Raw genomic sequence first — 19,100 nt, 5'->3', positions numbered from 1 at the left:
ATCTGTAGAGGCCACATCTATGGCTCCACATTTATATTCAGCTTTGTCAGCGAACTGAAGTTACACAATTTAGCACTCTATCATCAGGAGCGTTATCTTTAGTGGACATGCTGCCAGTGGTAGAATGGAGAAAAACCCATCACTCACCAGTTGTCAGAGACTACAGTGAGGTGCAAAGAATCCCAGAAAAAGAGAAAAAGTACAAGTGGCTACAGCAACATGAGATTTCAGAACAAAACAGAAGAGATAGAAGAAGCAAGAAGAAGAACCACAGTGGGTCTGTGGGAATGAGAGTGAATGGGAGATTTTCTGGGACAGGAAAAGAAGGAGAAAACTGATGACTTAGAGATAGAAAACTCAGACAGAGAGTACTGTTACTATTGATTTCAGGAGTCAGACGAAGATGAAGAGAAGAGATTCACCCTATCACAAGAATAATTCACAAGATCTTAGACACAGATGGAACAAACTTGGAGCTTTCCTCCAAAGGTACTGATGTCACTAAGAATTGCATCGTCTGGCCAGCCTGTGTACGTGCCATCTGTCCATCATGATATGGACTAGTTGCTAAACTCCACCTCTGACAGGAGCTTCAGATTCAGCTGTGAGGGTGAGGCAGCTTCAGGCTGAAAGAAAGTGAAACTATGAATGAAATGTTCAGCATCGTCTTTGTTCAGATGTGATTTTTGGCTACAGACACTAAGTGAGACGTCACCTAAACCTTAAGTGCTGATAAGAGAAAGAAAAACCAAAAGCTGGATTCACAGATGTTTTATTCTTAGTTTTTTTGTTTCACAGGTTAAACAAACAACTTTTTAAATGTAAAAATTCATTTGGAACGATATTTGTTCAGTAATATTAATAACTGTTAGTTTGATTGGTTGAAGTCATTGTTCAGAAGAAGCATGTATGTGTGAATATCTCAAAAACATTGGTCTACAAAGAATTGTGCAATATTCATATTCCACAGTTGAAAACAAAACATCATGTCTGTTTATGTGACCGTGTATTCACAGCCAGTGTCAGACTTAACAGATATCAGCATCACAGCTCACAGATGAATTCTTGACTACAACAGCAGCTGGTGTCGCGGTCTCGGACGTTTTTGCAGCAGCAACACCAGCAGAGTTAAATCCTCTGACAGCAACAAGAAACAAAAGAGATAAAAATGACAGTGAAACTATCTTATATAAAGTAAATCAATAAAAGGAGGAATCAAATAGAAATATTTGGATATGTAGTTTTTCACTATGGACTGTGTGTATAAAACTACAGAGGCTCTCGCTGATTGCAGATTGATGGAGCTTCACTGTTTTCCAGAGAACGGTTGTTTCCACAACACCTTGAAAAAACCTCACTGAACTTCAAATCCTGCCTCTTGTACCAGCCTCTCAGGTCCACTCAGACCTGAAGTAAATGTCTTTATCACACCGTGAGCACACGGCTCCACAGGGAAAAGGACACCAAAACACACCAACTGCACATTGACCCAAGCACTTCACATAGATTATAAAGAAGTATAACAGGAACGCCTGTCGGACCATCAGGTCTCCAGTTGCCCGTGTCCACAGAGATTGTAGTAAAGGTTGAGTTCAGGAGATTTTCTCTCTGCACATTAAGTTTCTTCAAACAGTTCTTTCTGTAAATGTCAGAGTAAAAAGTACTTCAGCATTTAGATGCAGTGTTGAAGTCTTTGTCACGGTGTGAGCCGTATAGACCTCACTGGTGTGGAGTTCAGTTGCTATATACAGGTGGAGTGAAACAGTGACTAAGTGTAGGCAGTGATAACAATGATCACATGGGAATTAACTACACAAGTATACTTGGGACTGGGGTAATATGTACAAGGGTAAGGCAGGAATACACAGTGAACTGGATTTACTATGGCGGACACTTGGCAAAGAAGTAGGCTAAAGATTGCTGCTTTGATGTTACTCTGGTGAAGACTGTGATTGTGGGCAAAGTTTTTACTTCACAGTTTATCATTATAAAAATACAAAATGTAAAAAATATCAGTCTTGACCTCTGTGTGCAGATCCAACTAATAAACAAAGAGAAATAATCAACAGCTCACACTGAGTGAAGCTGGTCACAGGTCAGTTTGAGACAAACAACTTTAATACGTTGACACCATGATTGTGACTGAAGTGAAGGCACGCTTACATTAATGTGATGCTGCAGATATTTTTTAAAACGGGTATTTTTCCAAGTTAGTTTAAAAAAAAATCTCTCTATCGGCATAAAAATGCAAAACATAATCAATAATAAATAAATAATCTCAAGTGCTGTAAATAAAATGAAAGTGCTGAGAGTTTCCTCCAGAGTGAGACCTCTGTCACAGTTCAGAGGATCTACGGCAGCAGAGACCTTCATGGACACTAAAAGTCTCAAACACACAACAACAACATCACACTGACTCCACTCTGACATCACTGATCAATAATCAAAGAACACACAGATCAAACTGATTGATCAGCCATCAGAGGAGTCGGATCAATGGAGCTGCTTCTGTTCCTGATGTCCCCTGTTTGATCCTGGACCTGAACTCTGCCTGCAGAGGAGACACAAGACAGTCAGACACACACACACACACACACACACACACACACACACACACACACACACACACACACACACACACAAACCTTTGACTTTGAGCAGCACAGTTTTGTATCTGTAGATCTGTGTGCTGTCCACTTCACATCTGTATTCTCCACTGTCTCTCTCTGTGGGGTGTTTCAGGGTCAGACTGAGGTCTCCAGTTCTCAGCAGGTCTTCATTCATCTGTATTTGGTCCACATAAACTTGGTCCTGTTTGTCAGGCTGGTCAGAGCCGTTTTGATACACATAAACGGTCCTGAATGGTTCATAGTGTCTCCACTCTACTTTAGCATCTTCAGGCAGGTTTTCTGTGGTTTTGAATGGCAGCTGGACAGACTCCGCCCCCTGCTCCACCTCTACCTGACAGACTGAGAGGAAAACAAACACAACATGAGCTGACAGAGACAGCAGCAGCGGGATTTCACAGTTGAAGAGAAAGCTGGAGTACAGAAGCACAGTAGAACATAACAGAGGACAGAAATCTAAAAGATAAAGCAGCTTTAGAGCTGATTGAGTGATTGGGTGGGGGCGAGGGTCATCTGCCGTGACCAGTTTGGGTGAGTGGAGGAAGACAGGACATAAGTCATGTTTGACTTTTTTGATTTGTATATACGACACTGACCTTTGACTTTCAGCTCCACTTGTTTCTTCATCAGGATCTTTCTATACCAGTTGTAGACAGTACAGGTGTAGATGCCACTGTCCCAGTCTGTGGGGTATTTTAGTGTTAAAGTAAGATCTCCAGCTTTGATGAGACCTTCATTCATCTCTGTTCGGTGTCTGTAAAAACGATGCTGTAATTCATTAAGGTCAGAGGTGTTGTGATACACCTGGACCTTCCTGTTGTCCTTATCTGTCCACTCCACTTTAGCTCCGTCAGGCAGATCAGGTTCGATACTAAAGGGAAGCTCGACAGAATCCTCTCCTGAATGCACCTCTTTCTGGTGAACTGAGGGGACATCAAAGAACAACATGAGCTGGTTAGACAGCAGCAGCACTGAAGACAGTTTTTTCCTGGATAAAGGGAAATATTATGGATATCCCAAAAAGTTGATTCTGTTCATCTGGATGTAGAATTTTCAGTGGGAGAAATGTTTTGTAACTAATCCAAGTGTCAGCTGACTGCAGGTTTCCCCAATCTTATAAACAGTACATTTGCATAATGACTGAAACCAGATCACTGAAGGAACAATGGGCTGGAGGTCAGTTTATGATCCCTGATATGCATAATCATGACGATTGGCAAAGACTATGAGTACCATTCACAGAGATTTGGGGAATGGCTGCAATCACAGCATTGTAAGATGGCAAAAGATGTACCCTTAGGCCCCTCCTCGATTCAGAGATGGTCTTTCCCTTTTCACATAAATAGCCTCCTTGACTCTGCGCTCAAACCAGCGTTCCTCCCTGTCCAGGATGTGTACATTCTCATCATAGAAAGAATTCAATTAAATTTTAACAACAACTGTCGCCTCAAGGTGCTTTATATTGTAAGGTAGACCCTACAATAATACATACAGAGAAAAACCCAACAATCATATGACCCCCTATGAGCAAGCACATTGGCAACAGCGGGAAGGAAAAACTCCCTTTTAACAGGAAGAAACCTCTGGCAGAACCAGGCTCAGGGAGGGGCGGAAACAGGATAAAGACATGCTGTGGAAGAAAGAAAGACATTAATAACCAGAGTAACGCGTTACTTGTAACGCATTACTGTAATTGGATTACTTTTTTCAAGTAACGAGTAAAGTAAGGGATTACTAATGCAAAAACGGTAATTAGATTACTGTTACTTTCCCGTAGGAACGCTGCGTTACTGTGTTACTAAAACCGTGATTTTTTGTGAGAATGTTTCACGACAGTGACGTAAGCAAGTGCGCCGTTAGTGACAACAGCTGTGTGCAGATCAACAATGGATCATATATCGAGTACGGGAGAGAGTATGAGCGTGCAGCGTTTAAAGCGTGGAAGTGCTGACCTTACTTTGAGTTTGATTCCATAAAAAGTGACAAAAACATTAGTGTCCATCGTGCGTGGGAAGAAAACTTATTTTTACAGCGAAAAAAACCCCCTAAGTTTTCAAGCAAGCACCGAGTGCACAACGACGTAATGGGAAACTCACAGAGAAACTCGCGGATTCTTCCACTGACCGCGGCACACCTGCACCAGGGTAAACCTCTGCCTACTCTACTCCTGCTTTACAGGTGAAAATAGAGCAACAGGACCGCTGAGTCTTTGACTTTATTTATTTTCTGCTGTGTTTTACTTGCATCTATTTGAAAGAGTGAGTGTAAACACAAAAAATATTTTATTTTATGTGCTGGAATGTGCAGAAAATAGGTTTAAATGTTAAACTAATTTATTCAAGTCAGAGAATGTTTCATATAATTAAATTTTTGCTTGATGCATAAAGTTAAAAGATTAAAACTAATAAAACAAATTTTAAAAAGGGACTTTTCCATTTGATTACATTTTGTATGATGGATTATGTAGAAAAAGTAGAATTGGGCTGAAAGACCTATCGCTTTATCACCTATTCAGGTTGTAAATTGTCTTTTTAAAAAGTAACTATGTAACTAAGTAATTGATTACTTTTGAAAATAAGTAATCAGTAAAGTAACGGGATTACTTTTTTGGGGAAGTAATCAGTAATTAGTTACTGATTACTTTTTTCAAGTAACTTGACCAACACTGTTAATAACAGGTATGTTTAAATGCAGAGAGTTCTATTAACACATAGTGAGTGAAGAAGAAACACTCAGTGCATCATGGGAATCCCCCGGCAGCCTACATCTATTGCAGCATAACTAAGGGAGGATTCAGGGTCACCTGGTCCAGCCCTAACTATATGCTTTAGCAAAAAGGAAAGTTTGAAGCCTAATCTTAAAAGTAGAGATAGTGTCTGTCTCCTGAATCCAAACTGGAAGCTGGTTCCACAGAAGAGGGGCCTGAAAACTGAAATTTCTGGACATACCAAAATTCACGGATCACTTGAACTGTGGTACAGGGAAGCAGAAGAACAGCACATCAAGAAGGCCCTGAGTAAATGTGGTTATTCCAGCTGGACATTTGTCAAAGATGGGAAGACACCTAAAGAAAGCTCCAGGCGAGAAGGACAACCGCTGCCCAAGCGAAAACCTGTTGTGATCCCGTGTCAGGAGTATCGGAGCAGTTGAGACACATTTTTTCTAAACACTGCATCTCTGTGGCTTTTAACCTCCAAAACAGACTGTGCCCAAAATTGATTCACCCCAAGGATCAGGTCCTCCGACACAGAGTAACATAGTGTACGCTGTTAAGTGCCAGGAGGATTGCCAGGATTTTGAGTTTTAAAAATTCTGACACAGTTAAAACGTCAATTGAAATTACAATGAAGTAAATCGAGCTTATTTTCGATTTTAAAAGTGGTCATACCAAATATTAAATTCAATTCAGTTTCATTTATATGTATTGCACCAAACTACAAGAACAGTCGCTTCAAGACCTCTTTAAGTAGTTGCCTCTTTATGTATTGTTAGGTAATACAGCCTACTTCAGCCCAAAACCTTAACAGAGCCTCCACCGAGTGTTCAGTGGGGCCATTTCAGACTTACAGGCAAACAGTAGATGGATTAACTGAAAGTCCACATGGATCTCTCAGGTGTTTTGCCAGATTCCTGCTGGATTTTCTGTTCTTCAGGATTTTACTTCCGGATAGTGTTCATTTTGTAGACCTGCCATGTACAGTACCTTAACTTCCACATGTCCTGTTTCCTCAACTGTTTAAAGGTCACACTGCACAAAATGCCTAGTGTTTGGTTTATAAGTTATTACGAATGATAAGGTATGGCTAGACATCAGGTGATGATGTCAACAATGATTAGATTTTCAGAGAAAAACAGGATGAGAGAGAGAGGAGTGATGCAAATGAACACATGAGGAAAATTTGGGGCTAGTTCTTGCAATGAGCAGAAGAAATCATGTGACTGGATTGTAGGAGTTCACAATGATAAAATATACCAAGTACAGCAGGAGGAACAACCACAGACAGAACACTTTGCATTTTTTACTTTTTCTCTACTCATTTTTACCGTGTTGGATTATAAATTCAAGAGGATTTGCATCTGCATTGTTTCCTACTGGAATATAACTTTAAAGAACTTAGCACAGAATAAAGATCATAACAAAATCAACATTAGCTCAGAGTAGGTTAAATAGATAAGTGTGATTAAGTGACTTGGTTTTGGAATTATTGTTGTTTGATTCTGCTTTTGATTTGCTCCTGCTAAACTTCTTTAATGAAATCCTTCATTCAAAGAGTCTAAAACATGGACATTCCCTTTTTAACCCTTTGTGAAACAGTAAAGGTAAAAACTTGAGTATCAACCCACATTAATATAAATTACGGAAGAGATTAGAGCTACTGGGGGGAAAAAGCAGGCATGTCTTTTTTCCCCCCCCTTTTCCGGAATTCTGGAAAAGGGAACAAAAATGCACCAATTTGTTTTTTTTCCACTGTCCCTAATCCTCTTCTGTAGTAAATAGCTGTTGCAGATTATTTTAGCCTTTTAAAACTAACAAACTACTCTCCAGGCCTCTAAACTAAACCCAGTCATAATTCCAAAAGTACTGAACAAGAGGGGAGCTGCTGCAATGGGTGTGGGTGGTAAATTCTAGGCCTCCAGGGCTAATATGACATTCTGTTTTTTTGTTTGTTTGTTTTTGTTTATTTTTAAATCAAAGTACGTGATCAACACCCTTCAAGGTAAATGTAGCTTCTAGATGTAGGTCCAACAAATGTACTTTTACCAAACTTCTGTTATTAAGTGTGCACTGACCTTTGACCTTGAGCATCACTTGTTTCTTCATTAGGACAGTTCCCTTTCTGTTATAGACGGTGCAGGTGTAGGTTGTTATGTCATTGTCTGTGGGGTACTTCAGGGTCAGGCTGACATCCCCAGTTTTCAGCAGGTCTTCATTCATCTTAGTTCGGTCTCTATAAATCAGGTCCTGCTCATCAGGCTGGTCAGAGCCGTTCTGATAAACGTGAACCTTGTCATTATCACTGTCTTTCCACTCCACTTTTGCATCTTCAGGCAGGGGAACTTTGGCTTTGCAGGGCAGCTCAACAATATGCGCCCCTGAATCCACTTTGACAACCTCGGGGACTGAGAGGACAGCAAAGCACAACATGATGACATCAGAAGCAGTAACAACATGGCATAACACGGCTAGATGGCTAATATGGTAACCCTGATTTTTAACTCACTGAATCTTCTTGAAAGACTTTAAACTGATCAAACCAAACAATGCACCAGTTTCACTAATAAATATATTCAGCTGTAAGGATAGCAATGTTTAAGATCCAAACCTTTATCTCCTGATTAGTCTGAACGTTCCTGATTTGGCTCTGTTACATACTATGGGGCTAGGTGGGTGTATCTGTGTGGTGCTCCCACTCTCTCTCTCTTGCATTTTTTCCCCCATCTGGCACTCCTTTCCTCGACTCTGGACCTGGCTCTCTCTCACCAATTAGTCTTCAAACATTTTAAAGGCTAGCTGAGATCTACTTTCAAGGGTTTTTGGAGACCCAGCCCAAAGAATGGAACACCTCGGTGATGTGTTTTTACAGTTTCTCATATTGGGAGCAGTTTGGAGTTTGCTGCTGGTAGTCAGTAGTGCAGGGTTGTGTGTTGCCCTCTCCTTGTGTGGAGACCTTTTAAATTAAAGTTTGTTATTTAACCATTTTGCCCTGTCAGGCCTTTTTCTTCTCCCTTCAGGCCAAATATGTGAAAAAAATGTGATGAGATGAAATTACAAATAGGTGTAGTTAGGAGAGCTGAAATCTATGAAAATTAACCCATCACTGTCATAGCCATTTAGATCCACATATGCTTAAATGTATTTCCATCAGAAATGATTCAGCATCCCATGATTGCAAATTAATTATCAGCATGTAAAGAAAGTCTCTTTAGTAATTTGGACTCCAAGATATATATAACAGAGTTCCTCCCAGTAATAACTGAAACTGATGTCAGTTCAATAACTGACTTAACTTAGTATTAATTTTCATTGATCATCAATAGAGTCCAGATGCCCTGGAGAGGGACCACCAAATCAGGTTCCCTATGAGCAACCAGTTGGTGACATTGGCAAGGAGAAACTTCCTTTTAACAGGACGTTCTTCCAACAGAACCAGTCTCACAGAGGTGCAGTTATAACAGGTTGGCAGTGAGTGCAGGAAGACAGCACTGAAGACCCACTGTGTGAAAGTAAAAGAGTTTTGTGATTATTAATAATTAATGCAAGTGGTGTTGGAAAACATGGAGAGTGAAGAGAGAAAAAGATATGCTCAGTGCATGATGGGAAGTTCCCCAGCAGTCGCCATGAATTATGGATAGTTCACAACTGGGTATCATATGAAATGCAAAATAAAAACAAAGTAGTGCTCTGACCTTTGATCTGTATCAACATCACTGACCTCTGACTATCAGCTCGACATCTTTCCTCACTGGGCTTCTTCGTAACCTGTTGTAGACGGTGCAGGTGTAGGTGTTTGTGTCTCTGTCTGTGGGGTATTTCAGGATCAGACTGAAGTCTCCAGGTTCCAGTAAGTTTCTCTTCATCTTTGTTCGGTCTCTATAAACCTCGTCCTGTTCTCCAGGCTGATCAGAGCCGTTCTCATAGACGTGGACCTTCCTGTTGTTTCTGTTCTGCCACTCCACTTTATCATTGTTAGTTGGGGGAAGAATGATTTTGCAGGGCAGCTGGACAGACTCCACCCCTGAATCTACCACCACCTGGTAAACTGAGAGGACAAAGCACAACATAATGACATCAGCAGCAGCTGTGATGGTCACATGACCTCCCTGTCCCTCCTTGTCTTCCAGTCTCAGTCAGATTGTGTCTCAGTTTGTTCCTGATGTGTTCCTGACTCGTTCTTTGGTAACTCGTCTGCAGCGTCCTGTAAAGTGCTGCAGACATGTTGGATGAAGAAGAACAGACAGACTGAGCCTCCACAGTCGGCCATGTCTCACACACATCAGCACAGAAACCATGAAGATCTCATGTGTCTGAACATCTGAAGCTCTCCACCACATGACTGAGCACAACTCAAGGAGGAACATTTACTGAAGCTGCTGCAACATTTACTGTCAGGACATGTTTCCATGTCAGCTGCTGTTTACCACCACAGAAGAAGAACAGCTTGTCCACATGCAGCCTCTGTGTCAGATCAATGCAGTGAAGCACACACACTGTTTAGTAAAGTCATGTTGTGGAGCTGTTTCACTGATCAATGACTGAGTCTGAAGGAGGTTTTCTGACTTCTGGAACAAACCTGGAAGTTTCTCTTCAGCTCTCTGTATCAGCTGTTTGTAACTCTCAACTCTTTCAGCTTCTGGAACAAGTTTGTGTGAGCCACAGTCAAGGAGCCACCAGAGGACACCTGCTGACCATCTGCATTATGGGTAGTGTAGTAGGAGACACTCACCTGACATGAAATAGTGCCGGAAATGAAATAGAAGACCTCCAGAAACAAGAAGAACCAGAAGAATCATCAGAGCTATGGCCCAGGATGGAAATGGTTCTGTGGAGAGGAAAAGAAAATCACCTCTACTTTCTCATTTGCATCTATACTCTGACCTTTTGTATCACTGACCTTTGACCTGCAGCTCTACTTTCTGTCTCAGGATGTCTTTGTCCCTGTAGACGGTGCAAATGTATCCTCCACTGTCTCTCTCTGTGGGGTGTTTCAGGGTCAGACTGACGTCCCCAGTTTTCAGCAGGTCTTTGTTCATCTTTGTGCGACCACAGTAAAGGTCGTCCTGTTTCTTAAGGTTCTCACTTCTGTTTGGATACACATGGACCGTCATGAGTTCTACATCCAAATGAGTCCATTCCACTCTCGTGTCATCAGGCAGGTCAGGTGTTGTTTTGCAGGGCAGGATGACTGAGTGTGACCCTTCCTCCACTTTTATCTCCACCTCTTGGTCTGAGAGGGCAATACAGCAAAATAGTAGCTGTAGAAGCATTTATATAAATATTTTAATCATTGACCTGTGACAAAGGGCGTATTCCAGTTGTCCATTTCTAACTGAAAGAAGCAACCCAAAAGTATCTGCATGGTGGAACATCCTTAATGAAAGCAGAGTGGAAAATCCCACCGGTAATTCAGTGTGACGGACTATCCAATCAACAGTGAAAATAATCAGCAAAATAAACAATGACCTTTTTTCTGCTTGGCCGTTACCTAATGATTTGCATTCATTAACAATCTTGTGCTTGTGCTTAAAGTGCTTTGGCACTCTTTGGCAATATTGTAGATAATATTAAACTTAATCATCACATCAGCCTTCTCTGATGACCTGTTTGCTGCTGCCTGCCGCTGAAAGGCATTGGGGACAGGGGACACTTGGACAGTGCATTTATCACCGTATATAATATGTTTTCTGGATACACTGTGCTTTTTCAGCATTCAGAGGTCGATGGCTCTGACCAAATTGGTTGCACTCTAGAGCCCAGTATGTGTGTGTATATATATATACATACACAAACACACACACATATATAAAACATTCCCTGTCCTATCTGGCATTGTAGCAATCAAAATTATTGTCTGAATGTCAAGAAAAATGCCCAACAGATTTACTTTCCGCAGTAGACCTTTTTGCTATACTGGTCCACTTAATTGTCATAGTTTATTCAATCTTTATTTTTTTAAGTTATTACAATTAGACTGGACATGACTCTGGGACACAAACAAAAACAAAAATGACAGTAGAGAAACTACAGCAACAACCATGTCAGTGTCTAATGGTAGGGGTCAGGAGCCATAGCCCTGCCCCCCAGCCCATGAAGCAGGCATGGAGGAGATCGAGGCTCCAGACATGTAGAGGTCCCCCAGAGGACAAGAGCCCAAGGAGGACCACCAGAGGCGCAGCTATGCCACCATACTGGAAGCAGCTGAGGAGAGCTCCAGATGGGGGGTCACCCAGCAGTCATGGTGCAGAAGCCCATAGTCTCTGCCAGCAGCCAGCTGTGCCAGACCGGACCGAGCCTCCGGCCCATAGGCCAAGGTCCAAGGGCTCCCCGGAAGAGGCCTGACCGAGCCAAGTGCACCAACCAGGCCCCGCCAAGCCAGTGAGCTAGTACATACCTGAGAGCCCAGCATGTATGCTGAGACCACCAATGCACAAACAGTTGATGACATCAGCCAATGGCAGGGAGTGTGATGGCGGGAGATAGGCCCCCAAACCAGGGGGGCCTTTGATATACTCAGAGAAGTTGAGTCTAAGAACCATCCAGACATATAAACATAGACAAAGAGGCACACACAGACACAAACATCTATTCCCACCCTCATACACACACATACAAATTCTTAGCATTCACCCAAAGTGGGGACAAACAGAAATTAACACTGTACACACAATCACACTCCCCAAACATACTCTATGCCCCAGGTCCTGGTACCAGGAGGGGCAATCCATCCCTAGACCCAGGAGATCTTGACTCGCCACCATTTGACCTTAGAACTGAAGAAGCTTCTCAGATGAGAGGTGAAATGTCTTCAAGAAACTTAAAGAAGTCCAGACGCTTTTCTTTCCAAGCTCCTTAGACATTGTTCTGCTTATGCATTTTGTCTCACAGTGTTGTTGGATGTTCTTAGTGTGTTGTTGTTTCCCTGTCGCGTACAGCACTTTACTGTAACATGCTAATTTGCCGAACTAAGGTTTGGTCATAGGAGCGTGCAGGTGGTTTCTCATGTGGTCCGCTATTCTTCTCCCTTTCTTAAAGGTGTGCATGCAGAAGCCCAGTCATATGAAGTTGCTCTGCTGAATTTGTTTTTATGTGAACAGCTGAGAAAGCAAGAGTTGACTCCTCTCATCCTACACATAACACAACACAGAGAACACGGCAATCTGAGTGTCAGGCCAGACCGGCCACAAACACTTGATACCCTTTTTTAAGAAAATAAAAATAAATATAAATGAACTAAATCAGATTGTATCATTTACCCAGTATAGGGTTTTTTACTAATCAGTTGCAGTTACTTTCTGACCTTTGACCTTCAGCTCTATGTTTCTCTGTCCCAGTTCTTCTCTTCCATCACTGACGGAGCAGGTGTAGATGCCGCTGTCGCTCAGTTCTGGTCTTCTGATGGTGAGGCTGAAGTCTGCAGTTTCCAGAGCATCAGATGTCATTGATGTGCGCCCCCTGTAACGCTGGTTTTGCATTTTGAGATCATCTCCTTCTTCTAGTCGCAGATGAACACATTTGGGATCAAGATCGTTACGAGTCCACATCACTGTGGGATTCTTCTCAGGAAGAATACCCGAGTACTGGCAGGGCACCAAGACGGACATTGCCTCCTTATACACTTCCACCACCTCAGCCAGGGCATGCTGGGAACCTGTGAGGACACACAAACAGAAACCACGGTTAACTGCATGCTTTGGGTCTGTGTCTGTGTCCAAATGGTAAATTTCAGGGACCAGAGAGAGAACTATTTACAGTTAATCTGTCTATGAAATCTAAATTTACTCAGTAAGACTGAAAAAATCTTTAATAAGCTTGTTTAACAGAGTGAAATGGGTACCTGTGCTTGGTAAAGTTACTGTAAAGGTAATGTAATCAGTGAATAAATAATGACTGAACATATGTATTTATTGTAAGATCTAGTAAATGTAAATGGTCAGTTAGACTTTTGTGTAATTTGTTTGTATAAACTTAGATGATTTTGTTATTTGACCTCAAACAACTTAAAAGTAAGTTTGGTGAGGCAAAAGACAGTGGTAATTAATTTAATTTGTACATTTGAATGCACACCTATGTTTTACTTTTTTTTACAGTTCTGCCAGACACTTTAAAGTCAGAAATATACCACGCCTTCAATCATGAGCAGCTAACATGAAACATTCAAAGGCTTCAGTCAGTTGTTAGTAATAAAATGTCCATCCTGTACAAGGACTGATTGTCACATGTTCACCGACACTTTTGTGATATTTATAATCCCTATATGCCAGTCTCATTTCCTTTATGTTGCCAAAACAAAACAAAGACAGCAGAATTTTAAGCAAGGATTTAATGAAAAAAAATACATTTTATGAAAATCTGACCTTGAAGAAGAGGTGTGAAGTTCAAAGTAATGTGATATTTAGAATTCCAATATATAATTTCCCATATGCATACAACCAAACGCTGCAACTGTAAAGAGCTCTATACAACATTATTATCACTGTTGCCTTCAGATCAATATATTGACCTTTAAAAGAGAATTCAAAGGTAAACTTTGACATGTTATTGTAGAAATCATAGATTTTAAGTCATACTATTTTTTTTGTCAATTTTAGAGCAATGAATGATTAAGTTGACCTTAAAGAACCAATTTTAGAGCCAATTTTAATGGATTGTTAACGTGTGCTCACTCCACACCACTACATAGTTTTCATAATTCATTTAAAACTTCCCATGTTATTGTGTTTTCAGATGTCCTGTTGTGATATCTACACCAAGAAATGACATTTTCAAAGGAAATTTGATCTGTGAATCAGTCTCTTAGGTCAGCTGACCACCTGCTCTTGGAAGTACCGAGATCCAGGAGGAAGCTCAGAGGGGACAGTGCCATTTCTATCGTCGCTCCTAAATTATGGAATAACTTGCCCTTGCACGTTAAAGCGGCCCCTTCACTGTCCACTTTTAAAACACGTCTTAAAACCCAACTTTATTCTTTGGCTTTTGACCTCAGTGAGACTTAATAGCTGGTTTAATAACAAGTGACACTAATTAATTAATTTACTTTCATTTGGCTATTATTTACACATTATGTAATTTTATTATTTACTTCCAATGTAAAACACTTTGCGTAAGCTGTGGTTGTTTTAAAGTGCTTTCTAAAATAAAGATATATTTAAAAAAATATATCTGCATTATATATATGTGAATATATGAATAAATGTATTTTATAATAAATAGATCTCTTTCTGGCCAGACAATGGCAGAAAGAGAGTACCAATTTGTTTATTTGGTAGTTTGTTAATTAAAATGCTTCAGTACGTTAAGAGTGAAAAATAATGCATTTACATTTGCAGTTTTGTCTTGTTATGCAGTATTTTACATTTTTTAAAAACTAAACGAAACTAAATTTTCAGAAATATTTCTGGGTGTTTGCTTGTTTGCTTGCACTTGAACATTAAAGTGCCCCTCACATAAGATGACAGTCCTCTAAATACTAAAACGTTTCTTTTATTACTTAATTCAGTATAGCAGACATGGTGCATCCTTTATGAAAGGAGACGAGATAATGTTGTACCACAATTCACACACCATCATTCATGAGAACAAACCTGACTGAGACACAAATCATTGCAATGACCATCATAAACAGTGTGTTTCCCAGTTCCTGCCAAAACCTGATAGGTTTGAACAGTTGTTAAACCTGCAGCTGAACCCTAAACGTCACACTGCTGCTTTTAAAGGGATTTTAAAGTTTATCCCGATTTCATTATTTATGTCTATTGTTACAACTGATCGTAATCATATGTAAATTTGAGTGTCCAGGTGCTCCTCCGGGATTGGTGCATCCAGGGTGGATGGCTCACACCGATTGGCTGAGGACTGGGAGGCAGCGGATAAGAAGAGAGCGCCAGGGACTGCCAATTCATTCATCCTCGGCCCAACCCAACCGGCAGACCGTTCACTGTGTCACTATATTATGTTAATGTAAGAGCATGTAGGGGTGGACCGCCTTTTTGTTTGATCAGTTTTCTCCTGTTTTTGTTAGGCAGGGAGGAAAGTGATTGTCGTTTGGTTTAGCTCTTTTGAGTAGGTAAGTTGTGTTTATTCCTGAGATAGGTTACCCTTTGTTTGTTGTTTTGGCCTTGGGTTCACCCTGAAGTTATGGTATGCTCCCTTCCTTTGTTTAACTGCACTTATTGTAAATAAATCACTGTCACAAAGTATTAAGTGTGTGACGTGCTGCTTGTGGTTGGACGGGGATGGATCACCTTTTATGTTGCAGACGTGGTCTGGCCGCGCCTAGATGGGCCATAACACTATTCTTATGTAGCAGTCTTTATGATAAGCATTACTTTTACTTTCATTTGGAATAGAAAGTAACATTTACTGTAAAACACTGGTATGTAACACGGGAATTAAAAAAAGATAAGAAATAAACAGACTTATTCCTGGTGAAATCAAAACCAGCTTTTAGAGGGGAAAAGTTCCGGTGACCGGATCAGAGTATGCGAGATTAACCAGGAAATAAACAATCCGCCATCCGCACAGTTTTTAGAACGAAAACAACTTTCAAGTTTAACTGGTGATATCCCACTGAGTCACACTTTGTGAACAATAACAGATATAGGTGACCACTCCAGTGCCTGTTCCTTCTCCTGAGAATGATGGTGGTTTTGTTATGTAGAGGGTTATCTGATCAAAGCCTTTTATCTCAGACCTGCAGCCATGACCTGCGTCACCGGGCTAGCTTCCCCCAGGCTCAAACTTCCAACACAAAGCACTGAGTCTGTCGGTCCAGACTTTCTCACACCATCCCTTACTCTTTTGTAAATAAAGCCACACATCATTAAATCGGTAATCTCACGCACTGCGCGTATCTACCTTTGCGATAATGAGCAAACTTCGGTCTGAGTGCAAGATAAACATTGTTTACAGAGTTTCTTACCGCTAATAAGGAGCAGGAGAAACAGCAGCATCTTCAACCTCCTGCAAGAAACCGCAACCTGCACAAATCCAAACACTTCTCACTGTTGCTCTTAATATTTGCGATTTGTGTCTCATACAAATATTGGGAACCGTCGATAAAAGACAATGGAGGGCGTAACACTCGTTATTAACATATCAACTGTTTACTTTCGGTTTCACGGAAACTCCCGGTGTCCTGTCCCCCAGATCAACTGGTTATTACGTTTGCAGGTGTTGTGCCAAAATGTGATTGTCTGCCAGAAACTGATTGCCGTCCGCGGGAGCGCGCACAGCTGCTTAAAGCTGCAGCGCCCGGATTACTTAACGTGGGGGGGAAAAACCCAAACACATTTATGCCTTCGTTATTAGGCAAAGGTATGCATTTATGGAGCTTTAACGTTTCTTGAAACCGAATTATGGCGCTTATCAGAAGGTTGCTTTCAGTGTGTAGCGCAGTCACGAATGACTACACGCATCACGATGGAATAATTAATGCCTACAGGTTTAGTATGTCTACTCTCGTTGTTCATATTTGTTATAAGACTGTCGAATAGTAGTTAAAACAATAAAGACCTATTGTGCCAGTATCACCATGACTCTTTCTTGTTTGTGCAGAATAACGACTGAGAACATGGCATTTTAGCGCTACCAAAAAGTGATTGTGGCCTATAACTTGTCACTGAAACAATATTTCGGCTTCAAACTTGTTGGATATATTCCAGAAGGGTTACATGTGATATATTATATCCCAAACAGCCTCCAAGAGCTGCTGAATAACTTGTACAGGAACAATAAAACTGACAATATGCCATTTTCAAGCTGCCAAAAAGTGATTGTGGCCTATAACTTGTCACTGAAACAATATTTCTGCTTCAAACTTGGTGGATGTCATTCAGAAGGGTCCTATGTGACACATTATATCTCAAATACTCTCCAAGAACTGCTGAAAAACTTTTAAAAGAACATTAATATAATAATATGTCATTTTCAACCTGCCAAAAAGCGATTGTGGCCTATATCTTGTTAATGAAATACTATTTCTGCTTCAAACTTGCTGCATGTCATTCAGAAGTTGTAATGAATGGTGGACTGAGTATTTTGCAAGATTGTTATTTACATACTTATTTGTATAACACTTTTAACAAAATATTCATGTTACCTTGTTTTGTCTAATTCATACTGGCTGCAAGATTTACCCACGGTGGTACCACAGGAGCTGTGCCAAGAAGCCCTGCAAGACCAAAAAAAAAACATTTGTTTGTGAAGCATGCTGGTCAGAGGGTCGCTGTCAATTTTTCAACGTTTTTGAAATGTTTCTTGTTTTGTATCATTGTCTCCTATAATATTTATTGGTTGTTTATTTGTTTAGTAATTCATTAATTTATGTTTGTGTTGCTGTGTGTGTTTCTGTGTTGTTCACAACATTAGAGTTCAGCTTTGATTGCAATTTGTTTGTAGGATTATTCAATTATTTTGTGTTTCCTAACATGTTACCATAGTTACTGTATGCAAAGAATTAATATTGTTGTTCCATGGTTAATTGGTGTTGAGCTTCCGCTATACCCCCTGTTTCTGGTCTATTTGTTGGTTTATTTTAACTGGTGGTTTCTTCTTTAATTGGATTTAATTGTTATTTGTTTTTGGTTTTCGTTTCAATTAATAATTGCTGTATTGGAATGACATTTTTATTACCGTTTGTTTTGTCTTTCCGATTACTTGGTGTTCCTAATGTGTTTAAGCAGCTCTCCTTCCACCTGTTTCCATTTGGCCATTATCCTTTTTTTGGGTTATTTTTAAATTACAACATTTTTGAAATTTGACGTTTTATGCACAGGTTGAAAATGACATATTATCGGTATTAATGTTCTTTTAAAAGTTATTCAGCAGCTCTTGGATAGTGTTTGAGATATAATATGTCACATAGGACCCTTCTGAATGACATCCACCAAGTTTGAAGCAGAAACATTGTTTCAGTGACAAGATTTAGGTGGCAATCACTTTTTGGCAGGCTTAAAATGGCACATTATAGGTATTAATGATCCTTTAAAAGTTATTCAGCATTTCTTAGAGACTGTTTGGGATATGATGTGCCACATATCATCCTTTTGGATGATACCCAACAAGTTTGAAGCAGAAATATTGTTTCAGTGACAATTTATAGGCCACAATCACTTTTTGGCAGCTTGAAAATGGCATATTGTCAGTTTTATTTATTGTTTTATTGTTCCTGTACAAGTTATTCAGCAGTTCTTGAAGAGTTTTTGGGATATAATATATCACAAGTTATAGGCCACAATCGCTTTTTGGTAGCGCTAAAATGCCATGTTCTCAGTCGTTATTCTGCACAAACAAGAAAGAGTCATGGTGATACTGGCACAATAGGTCTTTATTGTTTTAACTACTATTCGACAGTCTTATAACAAATATGAACAACGAGAGTAGACATACTAAACCTGTAGGCATTAATTATTCCGTGTAGTCATTCGTGACTGCGCTACACACTGAAAGCAACCTTCTGATAGCGTCATAATTCGGTTTCAAGAAACGTTAAAGCTCCATAAATGCATACCTTTGCCTAATAACGAAGGCATAAATGTGTTTGGGTTTTTTCCCCCCCCCATGTTATATCAGTTGCACGGAAGTAGCTGGCAACGCAAGTAATACGGGCGCTGCAGCTTTAAGCAGCTGCGCGCGCTCCCGCGGACGGCAATCAGTTTCTGGCAGACAATCACTTTTTGGCACAACACCGGCATATGTGTTAGTGATGAGAAGCTCGCCTGTTTTCTGAGAGCTGTCCCACGGCTCCCAAAGACGAG

At 40.5% G+C, this 19,100-nt stretch overlaps 1 protein-coding gene across 1 annotated transcript; it reads right to left on the bottom strand.

The window, feature by feature from the left end:
* Positions 1-756: 756 nt before the first annotated feature.
* On the bottom strand, positions 757-16,477 carry LOC146712788 (uncharacterized). Its single transcript, XM_085443846.1, has 9 exons — positions 16,265-16,477; positions 12,644-12,994; positions 10,241-10,573; positions 10,073-10,168; positions 9,062-9,388; positions 7,419-7,748; positions 3,224-3,550; positions 2,646-2,969; positions 757-2,551 (listed from the first exon to the last, which is right to left on the bottom strand). Exons 1-9 carry the CDS (start codon positions 16,293-16,295, stop codon positions 2,460-2,462), a joined length of 2,211 nt encoding a protein of 736 aa, XP_085299972.1. The 5' UTR covers positions 16,296-16,477; the 3' UTR covers positions 757-2,459.
* Between the last annotated feature and the right edge of the window lie 2,623 nt (positions 16,478-19,100).

Source organism: Copadichromis virginalis, linkage group LG3 (genome assembly GCF_057382275.1).
Source record: "Copadichromis virginalis isolate Kocher_CV1m ecotype Utaka linkage group LG3, C_Virginalis_male_GT1.1, whole genome shotgun sequence".
NCBI lineage: Eukaryota > Metazoa > Chordata > Actinopteri > Cichliformes > Cichlidae > Copadichromis > Copadichromis virginalis.
Note: the sequence above shows the minus strand (reverse complement) of the source record. Positions and strands in the feature narration are given on the sequence as shown.

Excerpts from the sequence above, each read along its gene's own strand:
- LOC146712788 (XM_085443846.1), bottom strand. The coding sequence starts at position 16,295 with ATGCTGCTGTTTCTCCTGCTCCTTATTAGCG. Across the intron at positions 10,169-10,240 it reads AGTAGAGCTGCAGGTCAAAG|AACCATTTCCATCCTGGGCC; the intron begins GTCAGTGATACA and ends TCCTCTCCACAG. Across the intron at positions 7,749-9,061 it reads TGTCGAGCTGATAGTCAGAG|TCCCCGAGGTTGTCAAAGTG; the intron begins GTCAGTGATGTT and ends CTGTCCTCTCAG.